The sequence below is a fragment of the Odocoileus virginianus genome, chromosome 15 (assembly GCF_023699985.2).
Source record: "Odocoileus virginianus isolate 20LAN1187 ecotype Illinois chromosome 15, Ovbor_1.2, whole genome shotgun sequence".
NCBI lineage: Eukaryota > Metazoa > Chordata > Mammalia > Artiodactyla > Cervidae > Odocoileus > Odocoileus virginianus.
This window is the reverse complement of record NC_069688.1, coordinates 12,899,648-12,927,245: the sequence shown is the minus strand read 5'-3', so window position 1 is coordinate 12,927,245 and position 27,598 is coordinate 12,899,648. Positions and strand designations below refer to the sequence as shown.

General features: G+C 40.2%; 1 protein-coding gene across 5 annotated transcripts in view; it reads left to right on the top strand.

The window, feature by feature from the left end:
• NSMCE2 (NSE2 (MMS21) homolog, SMC5-SMC6 complex SUMO ligase) overlaps window positions 1-27,598 on the top strand; it is a 231,202-nt gene that overhangs the window by 31,712 nt on the left and 171,892 nt on the right. For 4 of the 5 annotated variants that reach the window (XM_070477024.1, XM_070477022.1, XM_070477021.1 and 1 more), the window contains one exon: window positions 10,766-10,872. In XM_070477024.1, the coding sequence (XP_070333125.1) occupies window positions 10,789-10,872 (84 nt within the window). In that variant the 5' untranslated portion in view covers window positions 10,766-10,788. Of the gene's footprint in view, window positions 1-10,415; window positions 10,526-10,765; window positions 10,873-27,598 lie in introns of those variants that run through there. The other variant, XM_070477025.1, reaches the window with a different exon arrangement.

Here is a 27,598-nt window from a genome sequence, read left to right as displayed (position 1 = left end):
ATGACTTCAGTGACATCACTTAACCTCTCTGAGCCTCAATTTCCTCAACCATATAAAACAGAGAGTAAAATCACTCCATAAGGAGGTTATGAGGTGTTAATGAGTTAATGTGTGTGAAAGAGCAATTCAGATTTATGGTTGTCATTGCCTCGAATTGTTCTAGAATCAGCGCTGAATCAGCTGTCTTTGGAATGATTCTAATAATTAGAGCCATTTGATGGAGAAACAAGCTTTCACCTAATGCCAAGGCCACATCGTCACATGAGGGCTTTTTAGAAATTTCTCTGTAGAATAGAAATTTGTAAGAATCCTTTGAGCAGATATCGGGTGTTTACCTTCTTTATTGCTCTCTCCAGGGCACCGAACGCCATGCCAGGCACATGGTCTGTGTTTGATCGGTGTTTGTTCACTGAGCGAATGGAAATTTCCCCCTAACACTCACATTGTGTTCTTTGTTTAGCATCACTCTTTCCTTATATTTAATATTCATATTCTTCTCCCAGATGTTCTTGTTTACCTTTACATATTTTAAAATGGATATTTTGACAGTAAACTGAAGCAGCCACTCATAGTTCTTTCTGTTCAGGCACATTTACTGAAGACTAGGGCAGAGAGAAAATATTGATGTAATTGTCAGTGTGAGGCATTGTGAGAGCTGTTTTTCTACAAGTTTGGCCATATAATAAGATTTCTTGTTTCTCTACTTCTGTAAGTATTTTCAGTAAGTATCTGCTTCTGTAAGTATATATAGACACTTTTAAGAGAGGACGCCTTATCCATCCTCTCTTAAGAATCCACAACCTTATACATAAAATATTTCCGTGGGATTACATTCCCAAGAACCTCATAACAATGGTTGCCTCTGAGGAGGGAATTTGGAGATTGGAGACACCACGTTACTGTACTGGTTGAGTTTTTCAACCATATGTTCAGTTAATTTCTTAACTGTATACTTTATTACTTTGAAGAAGTGAGATGACCCAGAGAGAGGAGGGGGGGGTGGAGAAGTCGCTCAGTCATGGCTGACTCTCTGCCACCCCTTGGACTGTAGCCTACCAGGCTCCTCTGTCCATTGGGTCTTTCTGGCAAGAATACTGGAGTGGGTTGCCATTTCCTTTTCCAGGGGATCTTCCTGACCCAGGGATCGAACCCAGGTCTCCCTCATTGCAAGCAGACGCTTTACCGTCTGAGCTACCAGGGAAGCCAGGAGATAACCCAGTGATGCATAATTCAGTAGATACTAGGCCATTTGAATAAACTTTTCAGAGAATTTCTGCTTATATCTGTTTGCTGAGTTTTTCATGGGACAGTTTGTCTTTTTCTTGCCACATTGTATTTAAAAAAAAATTTTTTTTCCCCCAAATAGATACTGGTTTAAGTGAAATAGAAGATTTTACTTGGGGAATATTGCAAAGTACACGAAAGCTAACTGTAAGGTAACCTTCATTTACTTAGAGTCCACTGTGTTTAAGACATCCTGTGGGGTGCTTTACCTACATTTTCATTTAATTTTTTCAGTGTTCACATGATGTTTAAGCCCCGCTTCCTTTCGTCTTTGCTGCCATAAATTCACGCAAGAGCTTTGATATTGAACCAGAAGTCAAAGCCAGGCTTTGTTCTTTAAGCCTCCTGAGCCTTCTTCAGCCCCCACACTATTATCTAAAACTTGGGCACAGCTGAGGACTTGAAAACCGCGAGAAATGGTAGCCACTGAAACTATGTTGGCTGGGATGCTGCTGTAAATATTACATACTGCCTTGAATTAACTGTTTCTTTCCAGTCTGCTGGGGATTAGACAGGAACAAACGGACAGGAAGGGCATAGGGAAAGGATCTCAATTGTGTAAAAGGCAGATTTGACCTTAAAGATCAAGGGCCTTACAATAGCTAGCCAAGAGAGGTCTATGGATATGTTTTAAAATGATAGATGCCCGTAGCCTGGGATTCATAGTTCTTTTGTTGACTGGTAAAGACTAAGATTATATCCAGAGATTGAGTTCTAAATTTTATTCTTCATAGAATTTACTTCAAGCAATATTTTGAATTATACCTTTATCATGGTGGTTTATAGATACTAACTACACATCCTAAGGAATATTTATCTATATAATGAAAGGTGGTCGCCATTGCTTTGGTGAATTCTTTTTTTTTTTTGGAGAATTCTTTAAGTCAGCCTCTCTTTCACTTTCTCTTACTCTTAAAAGAAGGTAATGTTTAGGAGAATTTCTTAGACCAGAGAACTGATTTTTCATTATTCCATGACTTTTGCATGAAGTGTGTTTTACTTATTTGTGCGTAATAGTTCAGACACTTTTGCACATGCCTTCCATGCTCTTAGTCAGACCTGAGGTCAGATCCTAATTCTACTGTTTATTAACTGTGTGACTTGGGACAAATGATTTAGCCTGAGTGCGCATCAGTTTCCTTGTCTTGAAATGGTATTTACCAAGACCTCATTTACTCTGTTGTGACAGAGGATGAGGAGTGTGTTCAAAGTGCCTGGCACATGGTCATTGAAGAGTTAATCTATGTCTCCTCTGTTCATTCTCAGGGTTTTTGTGTGACTACTTAAACTTTATAGAGGTGGAGAGGACCGAGGGCATTTGTTTAGCCTCTCCACAAACCGGTGAACATCTGATGCACACTAACGCTTCCAGACACAAGTCACATTTACCCCATTACCTGTTAAACCTTTTCTCCCTGACATGGGCAGTGTTAGCCACTCCTGCTTGCTCCAGAGTGTATCCACCTCTGCCTGGCTTGTAGTAAGTGCTTAATAGGCATTTGCTTATTAAGCATTTGCTAGCTGAGTGAATTTTCTGGACAGTAGTGTGTGAGTGGGTGGGTGTGTGGGGATGGGGGATTGTTGATAAAGCTTCTCATAGCATATTGTAGTCTTGTGGGTTTATATTAGTGCTTTGGTCTCACGATATCCAAAACAGCTGAGAGAGTAGAAGGGATGAACTTCACTGGATACTTTTTAGTTCTAAAGGCAAAGTGCTTTCAGCATTTAGACTAACTACATTTGTAGTGTAGTTACCCATTCTGTAATTATTATAATGGTAGATAATATTTTGTGAGTGCATACTGTGGGCCAGGCCCTCTGCTAATCAGTTTAGCTACATTTTCCCACATAGTCTTCATATTAGCTTTATGAGTTAGGTTCTGTTATTGTACCCATTAGACAGAAGAGGAAACTGAGACTCAGAGTTATGTGCCAAAGACTACACAGCTAGCAAGTAACATAACCTGGTAACCTGGATTTGAATGTAAACTGACTCCAGAACTGTCTCACTGACTTACTCTGTTATACAACTTCCCTCTTCTGTATTACTATGATAAGAAAATTGTATAGGTGGGTAAAGATGATTGTAAAGGTCAATATTTCACAAAGATTTCCCCGATATTCCCTAAGCTTGTGAAAGAAGCAGTTGCTTACCAGTTGGTGTCATAAACTGTTACACTCTTCACTATAATTTCTGGTGGGAAGCAGTTATGTAATGTGGATTCCATTTTAATTTTACCACAGGAGTATCTGTGAGGAGGAATAATGGTGACTAAAGTACAGTGCAGTGAGAAGTAACCGAGTTTCTATTAAATATTGCTCAAGCAGTGAGTAAGTCATTAAATTCGACTTTTGATGAATATATAATGATTGCTTAATACTGGGCTGCCAGGAGCAACACATACACACCCCAACTCCTAGAGGTAGGTGTGTGTGTCATGTATTAATGTGTTGCTGGAGATAGCTGGAGCTGTGTTTTAAAAGAGGAAGGGGCTTTTTTCCCCCCCACAGAGGGAGGAAGAGGCAGCCTGGATTATACTGTCATTTATTTGAGTTTATCCAAAAAGAAGAAAAATTTCTTGCTTACAAAATAATGGAAGAATCAAGTTTTAATTTGAAGAGATTAGGAAATATTTATTCCCTATTTCCTGTTTCAGAAAGTAAGATCTCACTACTATATGTACCACCTGTTCTAGGAAATTTAAAACATAAATCAGGCCATTCTCTGCCTCCTTTCCTTCCTTCCTCCTTGCCAAATGGACACATGTACTTCATGGCACTGAATGTTTATCAGATCCTTCTGAGTGTGTGGTTCATGTTGATCTGGAGTCAGCAACCCCTGAAAAATACTGAATCGCTGCTTTGTCTTGGTATTTTACTAATAAAATGCATGGTGTTGAATTTTATTCAACTCTATATAATTGGTCTTGTTCCTGTTCAGACATGTCTATACATGACTTGGTAGAATAAAAAAACACCTGATTCTGCAGTATTTGTTTGTTTAGGACAAAATTTCAGGAAACAACTTGAGCATGGGCAAAAGTGCTGTTGAATCACGGGCAGAATGTTGGAAGGGATAAGTAGGTGAAATTTGTCTTGAGGGTGTGCCTCCCAAACACCACCCCCCCCCCCCGCCCCCGCACACACACACACGTGTCCTTGTTGTGAAGGTAAAGGGGTCTTACGGACCAAGAAGGCCTGAAGCATTTGGTTCTGTTCTGGAGACTAGGGGGGATTCTAGAACAGGACCCTGGGGCTGGAATCATAGAAGAGAGATCTGGTGGTATGGGAAGGTGGCCTAGAGATGAGCTGGGATGGATGTGCTAGGGGACGGAGGAGGGCAGGAGTCTGCTCATTCATGTCTGTATCACTGAAGGCAGTTCTCCTGAAGACTGGAAGGACAGTGAGGGAACTCATTTGACTCTGGGTGCTGTGTGCTGTCAGACCTTTCTCAGCCGTGCTTCCCAAACCTTGGGGCTAGGCCCCTGGGAAGAGAAGTTACTGCTCTCCAAGGTGCTGCTTAGGCTGTGGCTTGGGAGGGGCCTTGTTTAGAGTAATTGGTCACGAAGCTGCATCTCTTAGCAGCATCACTTCACCTTCCATTCTTGCTGAACTGGTCACTGGTGTGAAAGGAAATCTTGACCAGTCTGTTGACCATGCCCAGCTGGCCTTGGGGAAGCCAAGACAGAGAATCTTCTCTATCCCTATTTTTTCACCAGTGGCCAAGAAAGTGGTATTATATGGAGTGAATAAGGTGGGAATAGACCCCAGACAATCTTGGAACTCACCCGGGATAAACTCTCATGACTGTATTGTGCCGCATCAAGAATTACCATATTGTTAAAGCCTTGCAACCTACATTGTTTAGCCACAGAGAACCTGGAATTTGTCTCACCTGAGTGTGCTGACATCTGTAAAAATAGCCAGTTGGTCTCCTCCCTTCCTGTTCTCCCTGAGACCTCTCTCTTCTCCCTCACTTTGCCCCAGTCTTTTACTTTTGAGACAGCCCTCATTGATTGCTAGTTTTCATACAGTTATTTTGCTTTCATACTTGGTTCCTGTCTCGGCCATCATCATCTTCTCATTGAGATCTCATAAATTTTAAGTTGAATTTGATTGCAATACTACATCACCCATTTCTGCTTAGTGTATTTTATGTAACATGTAACTTCAGTGCCTTATCCGACACTTCAAGAGAGAATAGTATGGTTATAATATTGCTGTTAGTGCATTCTGACATTGGGTAACAGGTGACGTGTCTAATGATTAGCGTGGCTGCCGAGATTGCATAATTACAGGTTTGTGTGACTTTAGGGGAATCATATACAGGGCAACTGCCTCCATTCAGATAAACATTAGATAAATATAAGAGCACTTCAGCCTAAAAAGAAGCCCTCCTTCAACAGTTGTCACTATTTTTCTAGGGTTTACCAATGAACAGGTAAAAACAAAATGAAACAGAAACTGTATTTAAAGAATGGGCTTCATTCTGTGGTCCTTCCTGGTCTACATAACACTTGGTCAGTTCTTCGAGTTCTATTAGCAGTCCATAGTACTTATTAGCAGTCCTTAGTGTTTGGGATTGTGCTGAGCCAGATCACGGGGGTATGAACAAGGTGGATTTGCAGGAGGCCAGCCACTGTACTGGCGTACTTACAGGAACAGTTGTAATTATCTGTGCCCTCTGGACTTAATTTGCAGGGGCAGGAGCAGGGGGACATATTTCAGCTAGTTTTTGAAGTAATTTCTTGGAGCAGTTTCTTAATTTGTGTGCCAGATGTGTTACACGGGACTCACCAAGTCTCCAGGAGACCTTCCCAGCTATTTAATGGCTTGTAAATGAATGTTCAAGTGTATTGCCTAGGTTCACTTGATTAACACAAGCAAGAGTTGATTTTAATACACTAATGCTCTTTCAGTGGCACATCTAAGAAGTGCTAGACTCCCAGACCCCCGCTTGGCTAGGGAAGATGGTGGCAAGAGTATTGGAGGGGGTTGCGATTTCCTTCTCCAGGGGATCTTTCCGACCAGGGATCGAACTCAGGTCTGCCACATTGCAGGCAGACACTTTACTGTCTGAGCCAGCAGGGAATCCCCATCAAAGGCTTGGAGTAGAAATGGTTTTGACCCTGGGCTCCACTCAGCAGTATGTCTGCGTGTGAAACCTTCCCAGACTCTTCCCTCCCCTGAAACAGTCTCTGCTGCTGCCCTGGCGTGGCTTCCGCTTCCTGCTCTGTTGCTGGTGCTCTTGGCCTGGTTTCCGTGGACTTAGCAGCTGCTCGAAGAGCTGACTTAGTTACTCTCTGAGCATTCAGTCGGTGACGTGGTTGCTTTTATAAAACCCTTCCAATTAGCCTTGCTGATGGGAAAGATCACTCTCTTTACCAGTGTTAAAACTTCGTAAGGGGAAGATCATTTTCTCTTTGTTACCGATTTCCCCTTCCAAGGAATTCAGGAAAGCTTTTCCTCGACCAGGCCCAGTCACATTTGAATGACCTTGGCCAGTGTCCTACTTGGAACAGGCCCCTCAGAGCTGAGATGAAGCTAGCTGGGGGCCATGACTTTCTCCCCAGTCCCCTCACCCCCAGGATTTGTTCCCTAGATATTCATGGAGAGGTTAGAGGCGCTTGGTCCTTCTCATGTTGAAGCACCTCTTAGCACAGGGAGGCTAGTACACATACTTTGCAGCTGGAAGGTCTGCGTGCCGAGGCCTGACTGCCATTCACTACCATGTGTTCTTGAATGAGTTATTACTTCAACTGCATGGTGCTTCACTTTTCTCATATAAAGTGGAGATAAAACTACCTTTTTCTTAATGTTGCTGTGAGGTTTAATATAAACACAGTGTGCTGAGTGCATCTTGGCTCATAATATAAGTGCTTACTAATTATTAGCTACAGCTATTATTATTACATACATTTTTATCATTGCAGTTACTTTCCAGGCTTGCAGAGGTGTGGTACAGTAATATTTTCCTCTCTGAGCTATGTCATTCAGTGAATTTTAACATCATTTTTGTAATGCCCCTGCTCCCCACCCTGCTTTGGGGCCAGCCTTTTTCCTATGGAAACATCGCAATGAAAATAGAATAGGCAAATACATTTATATTACATATCTTCTTTACATTTGAATCACTTGAATATCAGGGCAGGACAATTTTTAGTTTGGTGAAAATTTAATTTTCAAATTTATTATATGATGGTTGTATAAGAATATTGTTATTTCTTTGTTGGATCCCAAGAACACTAAGGCATTGTTTGTACCCTCAAATGGATTAAAATCTGTTTGGAAAAATGAGACAAATTCATATAGGAAAACAAGATTGCTTATGGTTCAAAGTGCCAAAGTATCAAGTACAGTTGTTAAGGTAAATTAAATGAGATCCTTCTATGCTGGTAGAGTTTAAAAGTAGGCAAGGCTTGATCTCAGCCCTTGAAGGGTGAGTTAAGATTTGGCTGGTGTGGGTTTTTAGGAAGGGCTGTTCCTGTAAGAGTGGGAGAATTTGGATAGCGGAATTATGGACCGTGGAATAAAGAATCAAGGGGCCTCTAGCTACTCGGTCCCTCTGCCCCTCTCCATTCCCCAGCGACGTTTTAGTCAACAGCCCACTCCATCATGTGTTTATCCCTCTTTTCCTCCTGAGTTCTTTGGGGCTTTATTTAGTCTTTTTCATACAACACTATGCTCTTTCCCCACCTCAGTTCTTTAGTAGAACAAGACACATTCCGTATACCTTTCTTTGCCTGGTATTTCTGAAGCATGAACACAAATAAAAAAGAGGTTATTATTGTAATAATAAGGGAAATGGGGGTTAACAACTGCTTGATATGGATGTTTCTCATGGTCTCCCTTCCAGATGCTGTTGTGGGAGTCTCTTCTAGTTCTTATCTGCTGTCTCTGGTCTCTCCAAGCCCTTGTCTCCAGCAGGTCAAAACATTGACTTAAGGCTGAAGTTATCTGACTGAGCATCACTTCCAGGCGTGGCATGGTTCTGGTCTTTTCAGGAGTAGCTTCCTGCTCTTTTCTGGTGTTTTCTGTTTGTTGCCTCGGGCTGCACTATTCATCACTTAGGTTCGTTAGCTTGTCCCAACATTCTTGAGCCTTAATGGAGGCTGCGTGTGCCCAGTTGGCCTCCTTAGATGCTTCCCCTAGGCTTCATGCCATCAAATCCTGGCCCAGCCATCATCACTTACGTTCTCCTTTGCAGGGACGGTCTCCTTGGCCTTGTATTTTAAATTGTTATCTAATTCAAGTCTTACTATTATCCATGGGCCCTTAATAATAAGAGCATCATCCTGCTTACTTTGCAAACTTGAATGTCAAAAGCACATTTCTAAGTGCTTTCAAAAATTAACTCAATTCCAGAGGAAGGTTGCCAATGTTATATCAATTCCTGCTGCTTTAAGCCCCTGACAGATTTTTATTTCTTATATTTGCCCCTGATAACATCCTTTAGAGAGTTTCAATTTAGGTTGAAGTTTCCATTAATTATTGAATTTTTTAGAAAGCAGTTTATGCTCTTAGTCTTTGCTCAGGTTACCAGCTTTACCCATTCTTTTCAGTGGTCCCAAAATAAGAATGCATTACACATAAAATACACTGATTTCTTTAAGAAAACAAACAAAAAAAACCCTGCACCATTATTTCCTTTAATTAGATAAAGCTTGTGTGAAACCAGGGGCCTACTTCTCTCTTTTTAAAAAGATTTTCTTTTTTCATATTTTTCATTATTTTAAATGAGAAAAAACTAAAAAAAAATTTAAAAACTAAAAAAAACCTAAAGTATAGGTCAATTCCAAACTCCTAACCAATTTTGCTGAAATGTAGATATATACAGTAAAATACTTAGGTAAGTCACAACCCATCATCATTAGGATATAGATTGTTTGAAATTCTCTTTCTGATCATCAAGCAATTAATATGATTTTTAACAAACAGTTGCTATATTATGGCAATAGAGACACGCTGGTACCAGCAATGGCTAAGCAGCATGTCTCTTTCATTGATGTTTGGACATTTTTGAATAGTCTTACGATTTTATTTGGTATATGACTTGAGACCTTTCTCTTTTGCCATTTTGTTTAAAATTTGTATTTAATTTTGTGAATGTAAATACAGTTTTTTTCTTATATAAACCCTGCTCCTTCCCAATCCTCAAAAAGAAAAGCAAAAAACTTATATAGAGGTATACATATATTCTGTGAAGTCTGGGTGTTACAAGCCAAGAGATACTCTACTAAAAGCATGTTAACCCAGGAGATATTTTAAGGAATGTGTTTATTATTGACGATTGTAAAACTAAAGCGTAATTTAGAAGTCTAGGAAATAATTTCTTAACAAGCCAAATGTAAGTGGGTTTTACGTTATTTTATAACTTTGAGCTGGACAGTTGTATTGTTCTTCAGGGGAGACAAGGAATACTGACATTGGTCTGAGTTAGAGTATTTGAATGAAGAGTCTTAGAGTGTGTGCATCCCCAAATGTGATTTAAGGACACCAGTTTTATTTGCATTTCTTTCAGGTTTTTAAATGCTAACATTTTTTATTATCCTGTGTTCTCTATCTTTTCTTGATCTGTTAAATTGTGTGTCTAGAGCTTGGGGAAAATTTTTCTTTTAAGCACTTTTAATATTATCTCATTTTTCTAGTCTACTAGTCACTTTTTGTAACCCTCTTGTTCCCTGAGGGTTTTTTAATTTTTAAATACAGTAAGCATGGTTGTTTCGTGCTCTGACCAATACCTGAAATATTTCGGGATCTATTTCTGCTGTGGCTTGTTGTTACAGTTTTTCAGAGCCATGTTTGTTCTTTCTCTCTCTCTGCCCTCTGTTCTGCTCCGTGGCCAAGGCCAACCTCCCTACAGCCTGGAGGAGCAGGGTGGGCTTATTACACTAGTTCATCTTTATTCTGAGGAGTGGGGACCTTCAAGTTACTAGGGGAATGTATGCAACTTTGGTATCCTGTGTTCTGCTTCTGATTTGGCCCTGGTTTTTCTTACTATGTTGTGACTTTTGTTTTTAAGGAGATCTCTTTTTTTTCCTGTTTTACCCAGTCATTTTAGTTGTCTTCAGTAGGAGGATTGGTCTGCATAACCCAGCCTACCATTACTAGAAGTGAAAAATCTTCCTTATTTGATCTTTAACGATACTGAAGTTCATGTGCAGATATATAACTGGGCTGCTTTAATGGATGATGGAACTGAGGCTGAGAAAAGTGTAGTGGTTGATTTCAGACCGTCCAGGTAGGTGGCATAGCCTGAGACTCATGTGTCTGAGTCTACATTTCCACCTTCGAGCCTTTTTCTGTTGGCCATCTTCTTCAAATTTTGAATGAACCAGGTGTATATTGAAGACATTTTAAAAGATGTAATACTTTTGCAAGATCATTTACATAGACCATTGACTAATAATTATGTTGGTATAGCTTTTCCCAGATACGGCATTTTAAGTGAAAAACAATTTATTTCCCTTTTATTTTTCAGCTGAAGTGAGTAGTGAATACAGCATGGATAAGGCAATGGTTGAATTTGCAATGATGGATCGGGAACTAAACCATTATTTAAAGGCTGTGCAATCTACAATAAACCATGTAAGTTTACACCACTCACCTGGTTATATTTGGTTACAAGTGACTGACTTAGAAATAGAAACACAAAATCAAAATTCTTCTCTAACCTTTAATATTTTCTTATCCTTTCTGTGGTAGCTATTAATCTCTTCTTAATCAGGAAGTTCATAGAATAGGAATCTTAACTATTTTCCTAAATAGGTCACCTAGATTTAATTAGGATATTACAGTTTCGATTTCCTTGCATTTTTTTGGTCTCAGATTTTATTAGTCAGCCCCCTTTGAGTGTGAGTAGCTTCTTATAAAAAACTAAAAACTGCATAGAACTTGTTTTTATTGTTACATTTGTTTAAGCATACAATTTAGACCAGGTTTGGTTACTCATTGTCCAGCTGTAACTAATATGTAGCTATTGCAAAATTCATAGAATCAGATAATAGGGAAGAGTTTTAGAGCAAGTTTAAAAATAAAGCAGCTTGGCATTTCGTTTTTTTCCAGAAGCCAAACTTAACTTTGTTGGCTCCGGCTATCACAGGAACAACACATAAAGCAGTTAAAGGTGGGAACATAGCAACATCCTTTTCGGCAGTACTGTGTTGAGTAAGAAATGAGCAATATGATTGCAGTAATGTTTCTGAGAAGTGCTTTGTCCTCTGAGCAGTGGAAACTCCCCTTTGAACTGATTTCATATACCTGTGTAATAGGATGTCTTATACTTCTGGTTTCTTTATTTGCTTTTTGTTACTTATATCTATGGGAAAATTCTAAAACTCAAATATTTTACAAGATTAGCTGCTGTTCAGTGGAAGAGAAATTTTTGAATATGATTTAATGCTTAAGCTATATTTAAGTGAGTATTACATAGTTATATGTTTGTGATTATATGCCGTTTTTCTGAGTTTTTTCATCTTTAAAATTTTGTTTTCTCCTTTTTTTCTTTTGATGGTTAATATTTACTGAGTGTAGCATTTGTGATTATCTTAAGAATGTCTGTTTATATCCAAGTAATACACTCATTCAGCTTAGACAGTTCTGGTGTTTCTAACCATCGTGACTGTCTTTGGACTGTGAATATTTCTTCCATAGGAAGATATGAAAATGGTATCATATCTGGTCTTTGAAACTGATAGCAATGATTTTCAACTCCTGCTGACCCCTAGGACCAGCCAGTCCCTACCTTACACTAAAGAGGTTCTGATTTCACCAGTCTGTCTGGAGCAGAATTGGGGTACCTGTATTTTTTAAAACCCATTCTCTTATGTATCCTAGGTTGACAATCAGTGCCTTAAAAGAACAAGGCTGTTTTTATAGAATAAAGTGAAGTGAAGTGAAAGTCACTCAGTCGTTTCTTGACTCTTTGCGACCCCACGGAGTGTAGCCCGCCAGGCTCCTCTGTCCGTGGAATTCTCCAGGCCAGAGTACTAGAGTGGGCAGCTGTTCTCTTCTCTAGGGGAACTTCCCAACCCAGGGATCGAACTTAGGTCTCCCACATTTCAGGCAGATTCTTTACTGACTGGGTCACCAGGGAAGCCCAAGAATAAAATATATTTGCTGCCAAAAATCAGAGTTAGACCTATGTATGGGCCGGTCCAGCATTGACCCTTGCATTCTGTGGAGGTTATTTGATAGGCGTTTCTGCTTTAACCTTGATGTTTTGCAAAGGAAACAGCACAGTGTACATTATAGATAAGAAAACAGATTTTAAAAGTTGAAGTTAATGTGGATTTTTTTCCTATTAAACCTTAGAATTCACAGATATACATGATATTTTTATATAAAGAATTGGACTTTCTCCCCTTCAAAAAACTGAGTCACTCATAAAGGGGAAAAAAGGAAAAGCAGCCCTCCCCTCACACATTTTCAGTAGTTAACAGCACTTCTTTCATCTTGAGACTTCATTCTGTTATCCCCACCCTACTAAACAGGAAAGATGGTGCTTGGAGTTTTATCCAGCTTTTCAGCCCTAACCTCAGCCTGCACTATGGAGCAACTTGGATTCAGTGATTCTAATGCTTGTCAGGAAGGTCCCTGATCTTTCATAAGAGGAGAGCATGTTTAGTTGCAGTTTTTTCTTATGCAAAGTTGTGCTTTCTGTAGAAGCTTAATATGAGACCAAGAATAGGAAATCATAATTTTGTAAGATTTCTAAGACCTAAAACCATATGGAGACATAATGGGGATATGACCATTATTTTGAGGGAAATATTTTATCCTCTTTATATACTATTCACTCTTTATGCAGTATGGAGTACTATCTTACTGCCATTTTATTTCTTGTTTTGGTGAGGGATAAAGAATGAATAGCAGCTTGAAATGGGTCAGAATGGTATAGTTCTTTAGCAATAGAAAGGGTCTAGGGGACAGAAACTGTTACCACTCTGGTGCTCCCATTTTCCAAGTTATGATCATGGGTCAAGAACCTTAACCTCTTGGAACCTCATGGTCTTCATCTATAAAAGTCTTCGCCTGCCTGTTTCATAAGATTATTGTGTTAATCAGATTAGATATTGTATATCAAACACTTTGACATTCATAAAATTTGATAGAGGTTAAGATAGTGTGTTATTACAAACCTGGATTTCCAAACACACTCCTGAGAAAGGTGGAACAGGATCTTTCTTAAAAACAAGTACTTGGCTCTCTTTATTTCAGGGCTTTGAATTAAAACTTTTATTGGCTTTAACCTGACCTCCTTTGGAATCCAAGAATCATATGGGATTAGATTTTAGTTGATTGAGTTACAATATGAGGTGTTTATGATCTCTAAAACAAAGAAATTGTTTTAAAGCAAATTATTAAGAAAGAATGGACTTCCCTGGTGGCTCAGTGGTAAAGAATCCACCTGCCAATTTAGGAGATGCAGGTTTCATTCCTGGGTTGGGAAGATCCCTGGAGAAGGAAATGGCAACCCACTGCAGTATTCTTGTCTGGAGAATTCCATGGACAGAGAAGCCTGGTGGGCTACGGGGTCACAAAAGAGTTGGATACGACTTAGCAACTAAACAACAACAACAATTAAGAAAGAATAGAGATAATAGGAACCCCTATGAGTCCTGTTTCACTTCTGCTCCCTCATAGGCTTTTAGGAATTACAATACTGCCATTCCTATATCCTTTGCCAAGATTCTGGTCCGCTGTCTGGTCTTTTCTGTTTAAAAAAAATTTTTTTTAATCATCAAAGAGCATTGGAGTTTCTTATTTAAATGAAGATCTCTCATTTGCTCTCATCTTCACAGAATTCTGAAGGTTATAAACCTCTGAAAATGTTTTCGAAGTTTACTTTGGAACCTTAAAGGTGTGGCTCAATTTACCAGCCATGGCTGGGAAGTCCCTTTGGCTTTTAACAAAGCACTCAGATTGCCTTTCTTTGTCCTTTGAGAAAATAGAGCTGCTATTTTCTACAATGCTTGAAGATTTTATTTGGAATCAGTATTTATTTCAGTGCTCTGAAACGTAAAAAAAGAAAAGAAGTAAAGGCTTTGTCCCAGCTGTTCTGTAGAGGGAATATGACTGCAGTGAACACTAAAAAACCAAAATCCCCAGGCAGTCCGTAAGTCGTTTATAAAAACCTTCAGGGTAAATGGGTTATACACCTGTCACAGCTCTTTAAAACATGTTAAACCACAAACAATTTCAGTAGGAACTCCGGAGATTTTCAGTCATGAGACCACACATGTGATGAAAGCTATAAAATGGCACATAGATATGCTATGATCCATTTACTTCTTTTATCACTGTGACTGCTAAGGAAAAACTTTTCTCAGTTTCATGTTGAGAACAGAGTAATGTTCTGAACATTAGCTTTTGATGACCTAATGTTCCCTTTCTTGATTTCTAAGCTTTTATTATTTGAGTGTCTTGAAGGGCACCATTGGCTGGCTTTTTGTTCTCAAACGTTCACTGAACACATGTTTTCTAAACACCTATATGCCAGATACTTCTCGGTGCTAGAATCTGGAGGTCAGTCAACAAAGCCCACATGACCTCACCTTCAGAATGTCTGAAGTCTAGAGAGGGAGACAAACATTTAACAAAGAGCAGTACAGTCATTATTTAATGATTGTTGTGCTGTGTACTGCAAAGGGAAAATAAAGTTTTTAAGGAGAGTGATTAACTCAGGGCGCATAATATCTTCTGGGCAGTGGGTTGGTGGTTAGGGGACTCCTTCCTGATAAAGTGATATTTAATCTAAGATGCAAGTCTGATGAGCTTCAACATGGGGATCATGACATATAACTTCCCCTGTCTGTGTGACTTTTTGCATGAAATGGAAGCATCTCTTTTTTTCCCTTCTCCTTGATGTCAGAGTTTCAAAGTGCCTTGATATATCCGAAGACCTAATTTGAGAAAATTGTCAGAGAAAGCCTGCTTTTATACATAGAAAGGTTAAAGTCTGTAGAGTAGCCGAGTAACCTACCTAAGGTTGGTCAAGGGTTCATTCATCTGCAGATGTGAGTGCCTGCCATGAGCCAGGAACTGTGCTTATTAGTAAAGCAGGTTATGGCAGTAGGCGATTTATTAATAAGAATAATTTCACTGCTGATACTCTGCTTCTCAAGCCATTTTACTGGTTGCAGGGATTATCCCTCTTGAAGTGAGACTCTTTTATCATGTATCGAAAAGTGAAAGTCGCTCAGCCACATCTGACTCTTTGCGACCCCATGGACTACACAGTCCATGGAATTCTCCAAGCCAGCATACTGGAGTGTGTAGCCTTTTCCTTCTCCAGGGGCTCTTCCCAACCCAGGAATTGATCCAAGGTCTCCTGCATTGTAGGCGGATTTTTTTACCAGCTGAGTGACAAGGGAAGCCCAAGAATACTGGAGTGGGTAGGCTATCCTTCTCCAGCGGATCTTCCCCACCCAGGAATCGAACCAGGGTCTCCTGCATTGCAGGTGGTTTCTTTACCAACTGAGCTACCAGGGAAGCCAATTCCATGATCAGGAGCCATTATTCCATGTGTCAAATAAGCAGTGGTAATACTGTATACTGTGTACTTCTGGTTCTGGATTTGTGTGATGGTTTTAAACTAAACTTGGAGTCCATCTTGTGGGCTTCAGAGTCCAGAAGGTAGGCAACAGCTTGATCCAAAGAGTCCTCAAATTGATTCTCAGTTAAGTTTTTTTCAAATATGAGATGATGAAGAGTCCAACTGCTATTGTGGGGGTGGTCTCTGTAACTTTTTTATAACCTTAATTCTCATAGTGAAAAAGGATGCCCCCCCCCGCCCCCTGCCAAGCTAAATAACAAATGGCCTAAGAGGTTCCTATTAGTTACAGATATTATTAACAGTCAGTGGTGAAATATTCATTTTCTGTGCTTTTTTGATGAGCAGTCTAAACCTGGAGTTTAGTAAAAATAGCTAAAGCTTAAGATTCACATTGTACTTTGCATTTTTTTAAATCATGATACTTAATTGTGTGGTTTTACTGTAACAAACTTCAAATCTTAAAGGAAATGTCATATTTTACCCATGTAAGCTTCTTTCAGTATGTGCTGCTTGAACATCTTACCTTATGGAAGACCCAGAGCATTTGTATATTCTTCACCTTCCTCAGCTGCTCTCTTTTGTGCTACACGCATCTTAAAGATTATCTAAGTTATGAACGCATTTATGTCAGATTGCTACCACATATTTCTTGGCGGTTTTTATTTTTTTTTAAATTTTATTTATTTATTTATTTTTCCATTTATTTGGCGGTTTTTAAAATCAGTTTTTTATAACAGTTCCTACCAAGTATAGAGGAGGAGGCTATTTGTCTTCTTAACCTGAGAGGGGCAGTTAGTTGCTGGATCGGCTCACTTGGGTTGTTCCTTATAAACCTGTTCATGGATATGCCCTGTGCACTGTGGCTTTTTTACTTGATAAGCTAGCACAAACATTTTATCTGCTTTTGAAAGCTAGTATGTTGAGAGTTAGAAGAGTGGAAATATACCTCGTGTAAGTTGTTGAAACCAACACAATCTTAGATATAATAAAAGAACAAGATGGGTCAAAGGTATAGCTTACCTCAGCCTTGACATTATGCAACTAGTTTAGAATGTTTTTGACATATCACTTCCCACTGCCTCCTCACCCTTCACCCTTCATCACCTGGTAAACTTTGCCTTTTATAGATCTTATTTTAAAGTTACTTTAACATTCCCTTTAACATGAAATCTTATGGGGTATCTTGTAAGTTGGGAGTTACTTTTTTGGTTATACCAGATTTGGGGAGCCTTTCTCACCGAGAAAGCTAATGATTTATACTATCTGAAGAAACTTCCAGGGCAGAGGATGTGATTTATTGGCTGTGACCACTTGGTGACTGGCTGTAAGAATGCACCTCGCACTGTGACTCATTGACAGAGGTAGAAGGAGGGATTGTAACGCTGGGGCAGGAGATTCCTGAGCATGGGAGAAATGACTCTTGTCAGGTAAGGGATGACAGTGGAATTAGTGAAGAGCTCCTAGAACCAGGTGGGAAAGTACTGCGAAATCCTCCACTCGCCCTCCAGAACAGTGTGTGGTGCCTTTCCGTCCACATTAACAAAGGCTCCTCTCATCTCTAGGGACGTTGCCCAGACGTGCTGATTAACCTGGGGAGAGAAGTTGATGTAGAGGGCTTCCCTCTTGGCTCAGTGTTGAAGAATCCGCCTGCCAAAGCAGGAGACACGGGTTCGATCCCTGGCCTGGGAAGATCCCACATGCTGTGGAGCAGCTAGGCCCAAGCACCACAACTGTGGAGCCTCTGCTCTAGAGCCTGGGAGCCCCGGCCGCTGGTAACCACGTGCCGTGGAGCCCGCGCCCTGCAGCAGGAGGAGCCGTGCTCTGCTCGCTGCGGCCGGAGAGCACGCCTGTGCAGCAGCGAAAACCCAGCCCAGCCAAAGAAACGCTGATGTGGGTGTTCACTGTTCGGCCTCTTGGCTCTGCGATGTGTCTCTTTCTGTGATTGCTGGTAATTAATTTCTGTTCCATTGCTCTAGAACTCCCTCTGCAGTTCTTCCTAAATTAAGGTTGTCTTTAGTAGCATTGTGTCTAATACGCAGAAAGAGTAGATCTGGGTATAGTATTTCACTAATTGAGTTGCCTCTATAGGAAGGAATTGAGATATAAAACTCTTAGATTCCTATGTAGCTACTAATTGGTGAACTTTCTGGTCTGTGTTGTATTAAGACTGATTATCATGGATGGTTTATAGAAATCTGTCTTTGTGTTTCATAGGTATCGAGTGTTGGATTTCATTCAGAGTTCTCAAACATTTACACTCTACTGGGCCTTAACGTGCCTCTCATGCAGCATTTTCAAGTTCATTCCATAGTGCTAATTAATCGGGATGTGAATAAGTATAATAGGAAAAGAAGGATTTTGTGGTCAAATAAGTTTGGGGAATGCTTGATTAAAAGAATTTCCTCCAAGACTCTAAAGCCTTTAAGATGCTTTTGTGCATTGTGATTCTCCAAAGGAGGGTATTTAGTTATTTCCTAAACTTGTTTGAAAACCTCTTTGGGGAAGGACTGATACTTTACCGAACCCACTTTGGAAAATGCTTCTATTGTCTCAATCCCTGTTTCTTACAGAGGAGGCTGACAGATGATGAATCCAGCAGTATGTGGTACAGATTTCATGGCATCCAGGGATCTAGGGAGTACCTCAAACTCCCTACCTGAAGTGGACCTACAGGATGTTTCTATGCAGAAAATCAGGAATGGGCCAGACCTCTGAAAAGACTGCAGTATTCCAACAGTGGAAAGAGGAAGGAACAGCTCTTTTTAAAAACATGCAGTGGTTGCTTGGCCATCAGAGCCTCTCTTTGAAGCAAGCAAGACCCCATGTGTGGGGTATTGATTCACAAAAGTGGGGGGAAGGAGATTTTCTCAAGGAAAGGAAGAAAGGAAGGGTTAGTGTAGGCAGAAAGGACACAGCAGCAGTGTGGCCAGGGAAAGCACATAGACTCTGAAAACCTGGTTCAGCACAACCCTCAGTGCTTGTTGAACACCTTCGCCTCAGTGGTACTGGGCAACGCTGACAGCTAATTACTTGAATTCTTTAAATGATGTGAATAGTCTTTAATACAGCAAGCTCTTGCTCATTTCTGACATTGGGCATAGTCTGCATTTAGCATCAGACCCTTATTTTAGATAATCACTTGAGCCTCCTTCCACATCAGATTTTCACCATACTTGGTGAGTGTTACAGATCTTGAGATGTTGGCCTTTCCCCACTATTTGGTGCTTATGAGCATGGGCTCACTGCAGAAGAGATGGGAGAATAGACTGAGCCACGGAATTGATCACCAAATGCTGAGACTCACTATAAAATGAATGCATTTGCCAAGTTTGGAGTTGAAACAGCTGCTTGTTTATTAATCTCATAATTAAGTTTTCAGTTAGTGCCAGTAGTATGCTTAGTTTAATGAATATATAAAAGCCTCTTGACATGTGTATATAAAGTAGGCTACAAAATAACATTAACAGTGAAATAGTTTGACACAGATAATACAAACATGCTTAAGAAATTCAGAGTAAGGGAAAAGAGCCTTTGCTTAAATTCTAGCTTTTCTACCCTTTAAGCCTCAATCTCTTTTTAAGTGAGGGTGATCAAATACAGGTCAGAGAGTTCTGGAAACAATGAAAAGTGATAGCGTGAAAGCAGAAAAAGTTCTGTCAAGGCTCATTTATAAAGTTGCTCAGAGAGTTCTGGAAAGGAGAAGTCATTTCTTTTGATCAGATTTAAACAGTATCTGAAGAGGAAATTTGAGTTAACATTTAGAGACCAGAGTAGGCAGCAGGAAACCATTGGGAAAAGCCAGAGTTGATTATGTCCTTGAGATGTTGAAGGAAGGCCCTCTTTCCTTAGGAGGAGTCTTCTGGTAATGGGGGCAGTGAGAATGTTGGGGGGAACTTGGTGCTCATAGTGTTGTAAGCAGAAAGGATGGGATGGAATCTGGGGGACCAAGCCAGTGAGAAGCATGGTGTTTGGCCAGTTGGATGTGAAGTCCCTTGGTCAGTAAGTCTACTTTGGTCAGCAGCAATGAAGAACAGATTGTGTCCTTTAACATTTGCTAATTAATGGCAGAGGGGGCCCTACTAGATATAAGGACCAGCTGTGTGTCCTGTGCTCAGTCGTGTCTCTTTGTGACCCCATGAACTGCAGGCTGCCAGACTCCTCTGTCCATGGAATTCCCAAACAAGAATACTGGAGTGGGTTGCCATTTCCTTCTCCAGGGGATCTTCCCAACCCAGGGATCAAACCTGTGTCTCCTACTTGACAGGTGGATTCTTTACCACTGTGCCTCCTAGGAAGCCCTATATAACATAATATGAAGATGCTATAGCAAGGACCAGACAGCCAAGTAAAAACTTTGGTAATTCAGGATTAACATTTGATGTTTCCTAAAGTAAACAAAAAATTACTTAATGATGTAAGCAAGATAGTTCAATAAATAGCATAATTATATACCCATGTGCATAGTTCAGTTCAGTCGCTCAGTCGTGTCCAACTCTTTACGACCCCATGAATTGCAGCACGCCAGGCCTCCCTGTCCATCACCAACTCCCGGAGTTTACTTAAACTCATGCCCATCGTGTTGGTGATGCCATCCAGCCATCTCATCCTCTGTCATCCCCTTTTCCTCCTGCCCCCAATCCCTCCCAGCATCAGGGTCTTTTCCGATGAGTCAGCTCTTCGCATGAGGTGGCCAAAGTATTGGAGTTTCAGCTTCAACATCAGTCATTCCAATGAACACCCAGGACTGATCTCCTTTATGATGGACTGGTTGGATTTTCTTGCAGTCCAAGGGACTCTCAAGAGTCTTCTCCAACACCACAGTTCAAAGGCATCAACTTTTCGGCACTCTGCTTTCTTCACAGTCCAACTCTCACATCCATACATGACCACTGGAAAAACCATAATCTTGACCAGACGGACCTTTGTTGGCAAAGTAATGTCTCTGCTTTTTAATATGCTATCTAGGTTGATCATAACTTTCCTTCCAAGGAGTAAGCGTCTTTTAATTTCATGGCTGCAGTCACCATCTGCAGTGATTTTGGAGCCCCCAGAAATAAAATCTGACACTGTTTCCACTGTCTCCCCATCTATTTCCCATGAGGTGATGGGACCAGAAGCCATGATCTTAGTTTTCTGAATGTTGAGCTTTAAGCCAACTTTTTCACTTTCCTCTTTCACTTTCATCAAGAGGCTTTTTAGTTCCTCTTCACTGTCCGCCATAAGGGTAGTGTCATCTGCATATCTGAGGTTATTGATATTTCTCCCAGCAATCTTGATTCCAGCTTGTGCTTCTTCCATCCCGGCGTTTCTCATGATGTACTCTGCATATAAGTTAAATAAGCAGGGTGACAATATACAGCCTTGTCGTACTCCTTTTCCTATTTGGAACCAGTCTGTTGTTCCGTGTCCAGTTCTAACTGTTGCTTCCTGACCTGCATATAGGTTTCTCAAGAGGCAGGTCAGGTGATCTGGTATTCCCATCTCTTTCAGAATTTTCCACAGTTTATTGTGCACAGAGAGAAATATTTCTTCAGTTACATTTCCACCATTAAGTAGTGTTTGTTAATTAGTGTCCATTTGAACAAATAATTGGGAGAGAAAAATGTGTTGGATTTACTCCTCCGATATATCACTATGTACGGGTTATCAGCTCTATTTCAAATGTGCAATCTATGTAAACTGTTGACAGATGAAAGAAGAGAATGTACATAAGTGGAGAGGATGTAAATGCGTGTGAGTTTGCAGTTGTGCTGGTAAGGAGAGCTCTTTGATCCCGCAGCGAGCCAGTGCCCAGTGAATTGTCAGAGGAGATGACGAGAATTTCTTTTTACTGTTTCTCTCTTAAAACATCAAGCTTCTAGCAATAGTGACTTTCATTCTTTTTTATCATGACCAGCCTGATATTTTAATCACTTGAGCTTTTTGATTTTTATTTCTTTTGAGGCTTTTTTTTTAAAGGAAAATTAGTGTCACATATTATAGGATTCTTTTAAAATAGTGAAAATCCTTATGCACACTTCTGATAGGCTAGAGTAATACACCAGTTTAATTATTTCTTCTCTCCTTTATTTGATCTTAAAAAAATCATTTAATTATCTTCTAATTGAAAATGCTCTTTATAAAGACCATGCCCAGGTAGCTCAACTGGCAGAGCATCAGACTTTTAATATGAAGACCCAGAGTTCAAGTCCCTGTCCAGGTGCCAAAATAAATTAAAGAAAAAAAAAGACTTTCCTGTTGGTCCAGTAGTTGTCACCACATTCCCATTGCAGATCCACTGCAGGAGGTGAGGATTCGATCCCTTGTCGGGGAAGTAGGATCCCTCATGTTGTGCAAAGCAGCTCCACCACCTCCCCTGACCCTCCAAAAAGACCAAGTCATTGTTACTTAAACTTGGAAGCAAAACCAGGAATAAATTTAATATGATTGCATCACACAGTTGATTTCCAGATGTCCTGACTTGCCTGCTTTTAACTTTCCCCTTGACCGACACCCAAGGGTCTCACATGCTTCAAGTGCCTTCCAGTTGCCTCATCTATTTGTGATTCTTGGAATGTCACTGGTACCAAGGAGCAAACCCACTCCACCCATCAGGTTACTCTCTGTCACCCTGAGGATTATTTTAGCCTCCACCATGACACAGAAGCCAGTAAAGCCACATGAAGTACTAAATCGGAGCTCTAAATGAACTAAATCCTGGGTGTATTCAGAGCATCCCTCTTACAAAATCAGAAAATAAATATGGCTCATGAGGTGTGGTTACACTGTGTCTTAAAAAGCCTCAGCAAAAACAGAAAAAGCCTCAATTTTTTTCTTGGAATAAGTTCTTAACCGTATTACTTAAAGCACCCATAAGTAATATAGGTGAAGTTAGAATGTCATGCGATATTGTCTATAATAGGAATGGTATTGCTCAGCCAAAATATGGAATTAAGATATTTTACCTTTGTGAAGTGCGTCCCCATTACAGTAGTAAATTGTTTGGTGTTACTGTTCTGGTTAATTGTTGTGGTTTTGTCTATACCTATCTACTGAAAAGTTGTGTTGACCTTAAGCAGGTTTGAAAATGAACTCAGTAGTATCTGCCGCTACCTCTCACAGAGCGATTTCTTGATTCAGAAATAAGATAACCTGTGCGAAAGCACTTGAGAGGTAAGAGTGCTGTATAATGGCGAGGGCTCAGCGCTCTGGCCTCTTAACTTTTAGCTTCTTTTCTCATCATGAAAGTGTCTGCCACATGCTGTTTAAACTGGTACACTCTTCTAAACCCCTAAACTCAGAATAAATGTGCTGCCATTTATAGGTGGCTTGTGCTTTGTTGCCTCACGTTTATTTTCTCATGCCACAGCTTAAACTGGAAGGAAAAAATGTGTAAGTTTTACATTCACTTTTTGTCCTTAATTTAGTCATCTTTTTGGTAAATGCTTATTTCTGCAGAAATCTCATGTAACAGTTCAACAAGTGACTAATGCAGATTGGGCTTGCTTAGTCTCTGAGTCACTTTTTTATGAAACACTTAAAGTTGAACATCGATCGGTAACAATGAGGAAATAATATGAGACAATTTATACTTTCTGATCTGATGGTTTTAGTGACTAACTCATCAGGCAACACTAAAGAAGAAAATTAATGAAAATTCACAAAGCCAGATGAAATTAGTCTAAAAGTCAAGTCTCAGTAAATCACAGTCACCTTTACCACTTTCTCCCCCTTTCTCAGCAGTTGGCATTTCATTGATAAGAGTGTTGGGCTGGGAAATAGAGATCTGACTTCTCATCCTTGTTCTGCCAGGCTGTGACCTTGGACAAGTCATGGAAACTTCTGTGTTTCAGCTTCCTCCTTTCTAAAATGGGAGTTATCACAATATTTGCCCTACACACTTCACTGGGCAATTGTAGATAAAATGAGATTATAAATAGGGATGTGTTATTATAAATAGGAATGTGTTTTGGCCCTCCCTCCCCCAAAAAGTGAAAGGTGGTATATAGTTAGTATATCCTGACTGTCCCCAACTAACATCTCATATCTGAATGGCTACAGTCCCTAAGAGTGAGAGAGACTTCCTGAATCTGCCTCAGAGGATCAGAAGGGAGTCTCTGTTAGCTGTTGGAGCTGGAAGGAGATAAGACACATTCCCAGTGTTTGGATTTCTGAATCGACTCATGGAATACAGTTTCCCCTAGAACATTCAGTGGCTAGGTTTCCAGGCTAGCCAATTTTTTTTTTTAATGATTTAATCATAAATAGTTCTTTGTAATCCAATTTCCATAAAACTATAACAAAGCCCATTTGTGCTCTTGGTGTCAGTTTGGTGTTTCAGATGTTCTGGAGGACTTAGCCTAGTGGATGAAAGCAAATTAACTTCTCCTCTGACTTTCCCAGTTATTTGATATTTGTCTACAGGCTGTTGTTAGTTTGCTTAAACCAGGTTTAGAAATGATCAGTTTCTTTTCTCCAATCCCCTGGCACTTTGACTAAAAGAGTCTGCAGCCAACTTAATTTTGCCCCAGGTAAGGGGTGAGGAGCCCTCTGGAATCCCTGCTCCCTTTAGTGATCACAGAAACCTCCCAAGTTAGCTAAGGTAGATGCGATGGACTCTGAGCCTCCTCGTGGCTCAGGGACACGCTCGGGTCGCGTGCTCAGTCTCAAGAGTCGGGACTTGAACCTTGGTTTTTGATATGTCACTCAGAGCTCTTTTCATGACATCTCCGTGCCTCAGGACAGGTGTAGTTCACTGAATTCAGTTTCCTTTGGGAGTAGGAGTGTTTTTATCTAGTCTTGGTTATAAAATATGCTTATGATCTTACACACATCTTATTGTAAATTTCCCACATGTAAAATTTTAGTCTAAATGAGTAGTGATTCTTCACACTGCCTTGACATGCACAGGGAGGGAGTCTGTTAGTATTAAAGAACTGCTTGAGGAATATTGTTATATGGAACTGTTATATTAAAAAGATGAGATTCTGTCTTTCCATAGTAACAGTGAGCCTAGCTAGCATTTCTGTAGTGCTTGCTATATGCCAGGCAGTACTCTTAAGTTGTATTGGTTAATTCAGGTTGAGAAACATTTTCCTTCTTGCCAGCTTAGACTACAGATTTGCTCATGATCAGTTTTTAGAAGCAGTGAGGGGGAAGTCTCTGTGTGGAAGAAGGCAGGGAAGTGGTCAGTAAGTGGCATTTCATGGAACATGTAAAGGGTATCTCTCTGGGGTAGTGGAAAGAATACCACAGTTGGAATCAGATACAGGTTCATCCTTGCTCTTCCACTGCCTAACTGTGACATTGGTCCTCTGACTTATCCTCTAAAATCTTCAGTTTTCTTATTTGTAGGAAAGAGGATAATGATATCTCATGGGGCTTTTGCACAGATTAGGTGCAATAATGTAGGTCAAGCACTTAACTTCATGCCCTCACAGGAAGTGAGGCTTCATGAGAGAATGTTAATTGCTTCTTTTTTTTTTATTAAAAAAAAAAAATGTTGGCCACATCACACAGCATCCAGAATCTTAGTTCTTCCCCCTACCCTGCCTCTGATTTGGGGAAATAAGAACCTCTGTCCCTGAAGTGGAAGCGTAGAGTCTCAACCACTGGCACACCAAGGAAGTCCCAATTGCTTCTTTTAATCTCTGCACAAGGTGGTTGAGAAATTAAATTGGAGAATGGACTGTAAAACCTAGTTTATAATTTTTTCAAAAATATCATCCAATTTAAAGATGGTATGTATAGAACAGACTTTTTGACTCTGTGGGAGAAGGCGAGGGTGGGATGATCTGAGAGAATAGCATTGAAACATATATATTATCAAGTGTGAAACAGATCGCCAGCCCAGGTTGGATGCATGAGACAAGTGCTCAGGGCTGGTGCACTGGGAAGACCCAGAGGGATGGGATGGGCAGGGAGGCGGGAGGGGGGATCGGGATGGGGAACACATGTAAGTCCATGGCTGATTCATGTCAATGTATGGCAAAAACCACTACAATATTGTAAAGTAATTAGCCTCCAACTAATAAAAATAAATGAAAAAAAAAAGATGTTATTTTCCATTGACTGCTGCCTTCTTGAGTGCTTCAGAGTAAATGTGCAGGAAATCAAGGAAAACAGACTATGGCTGGAGAATCTGGATTTTACAGGGTGGCCATCAAGTCTGGAACATGGGTGAATACATGGTAAATGGCTTAATGGTGTCCCCTGTTAAGAAATTGTACTGCGTGCTTTACAACATGAAATTGTATGCTCTCAGACCTAGGAGCCACCTTGCAGTTTACTTTATCACCTGTTTGGTGTTCGGTCCAAGGAAGTTATTTAATCTCTCTGGGCAGTGAGAATCAAATTATATAAATTATTCTAAAAAGTGCTCTGTGTGCTATGAATCACCTAACTGGTTTTTGTTTTGTTTATTATTTTTTCTTGTGGTACAGTGGCTTTCGATTAGATTATAATAGAAGTCATTGTCATGTGCTCAGAAAATTTTTCTCAAGTGACAAAATGTAAGGGGAAAGTCAGTTTGATAGCTTTAGTAATAGGAAGTCATTTCAAATAACAGGAAGCTGTGTGAATTATAGAGAAAGCAAGAACAGAGAATTTGATAGGCTTCTAGATGAGATTGAATGGACCAACCTAAGAAGGAGCTTAATGAACCACTGGATTATTAGTAATTCCACGGTCTTTATTGTGTTGGATAAGATATAAATGAGAGAAAGAGGCAGCCTGATATCCTTGAATTCCTCATTCTGTGCTATAGACACAGGGTGTGATATAAAGACAAGGGACCTGAAATCAGACTTACCGTCTATCAGAATGTTAGGAGATAACTTATGTTTTTTTTTTTAATGTGGTATTCACAAAATAGATATTTTGCTTTTTCAGACCTTATAGTCACATAAACTAGGTTTTCTGATGGATGCTTGGCAAGAACAGAGGAAAGAGCGATGAGTATGTCTCTTTCTGTTTGGTTATAACAGAAGTGGTAAATTTGTTCCTTTGGTTATTCAGGTCTTCTAGTACATGGAGGGTGACTAGAGGACCCAGGAAAGACATGGAACGTGAGCAGGAAGTCCTCATCATCCTTCATCAGCAACCATGTAATGGCTGGGGGCACTCTGCAATGGCCCAGGTGCTGAAGGCTGGTCTTTCTGGTCTTGAATGTTTATGATACTGAGCATTGTCCCAGTTTCCTCCCGGGTCTTTTCCTTTCATCAGGAGAGAGAGCACCACGTTTGTGTGTCCCTCCCCCTAGCATCTCCCCTTCACATGCACTCACACATACAGACTGGAACAAGAAATAACTTCTTTCATTGTTCAGATTCTAAAGCAGGATAAGCTTCTCTATCACCAACCACTGCTGAGTTGAATGGAAAAGTTTATCTAAATGAGTGTAAGAAAATCAAGTTCCCCATTAGTTAGGACTTTCTTTGGAGCCTTGATTTTGTTGGATATAACACAAATAATGAAGCTTCCCAGGGGGCTCAGCAGTGAAGAATTCACCTGCCAATGCAGAAGACAAAGATTTGATCCTTGGGTTGGGTAGATCCCCTGGAGGAGGAAATGGCAACCTTCTCCACTATTCTTGCCTGGGAAATGCCATGGACAGAGGAGCCTGCCAGGTTACAGTTTAGCAACTAACGACAGCAACAAACATAAGCAGATAGGGAAGGGACTATAATATAGGCTTTGTGCATTGAGAACTTCATTGAGAGAATTCCTAAAGCAAAGAGGCTTTGAAAGAAATTATGCTAGAAGGATGGAAATAGTTTA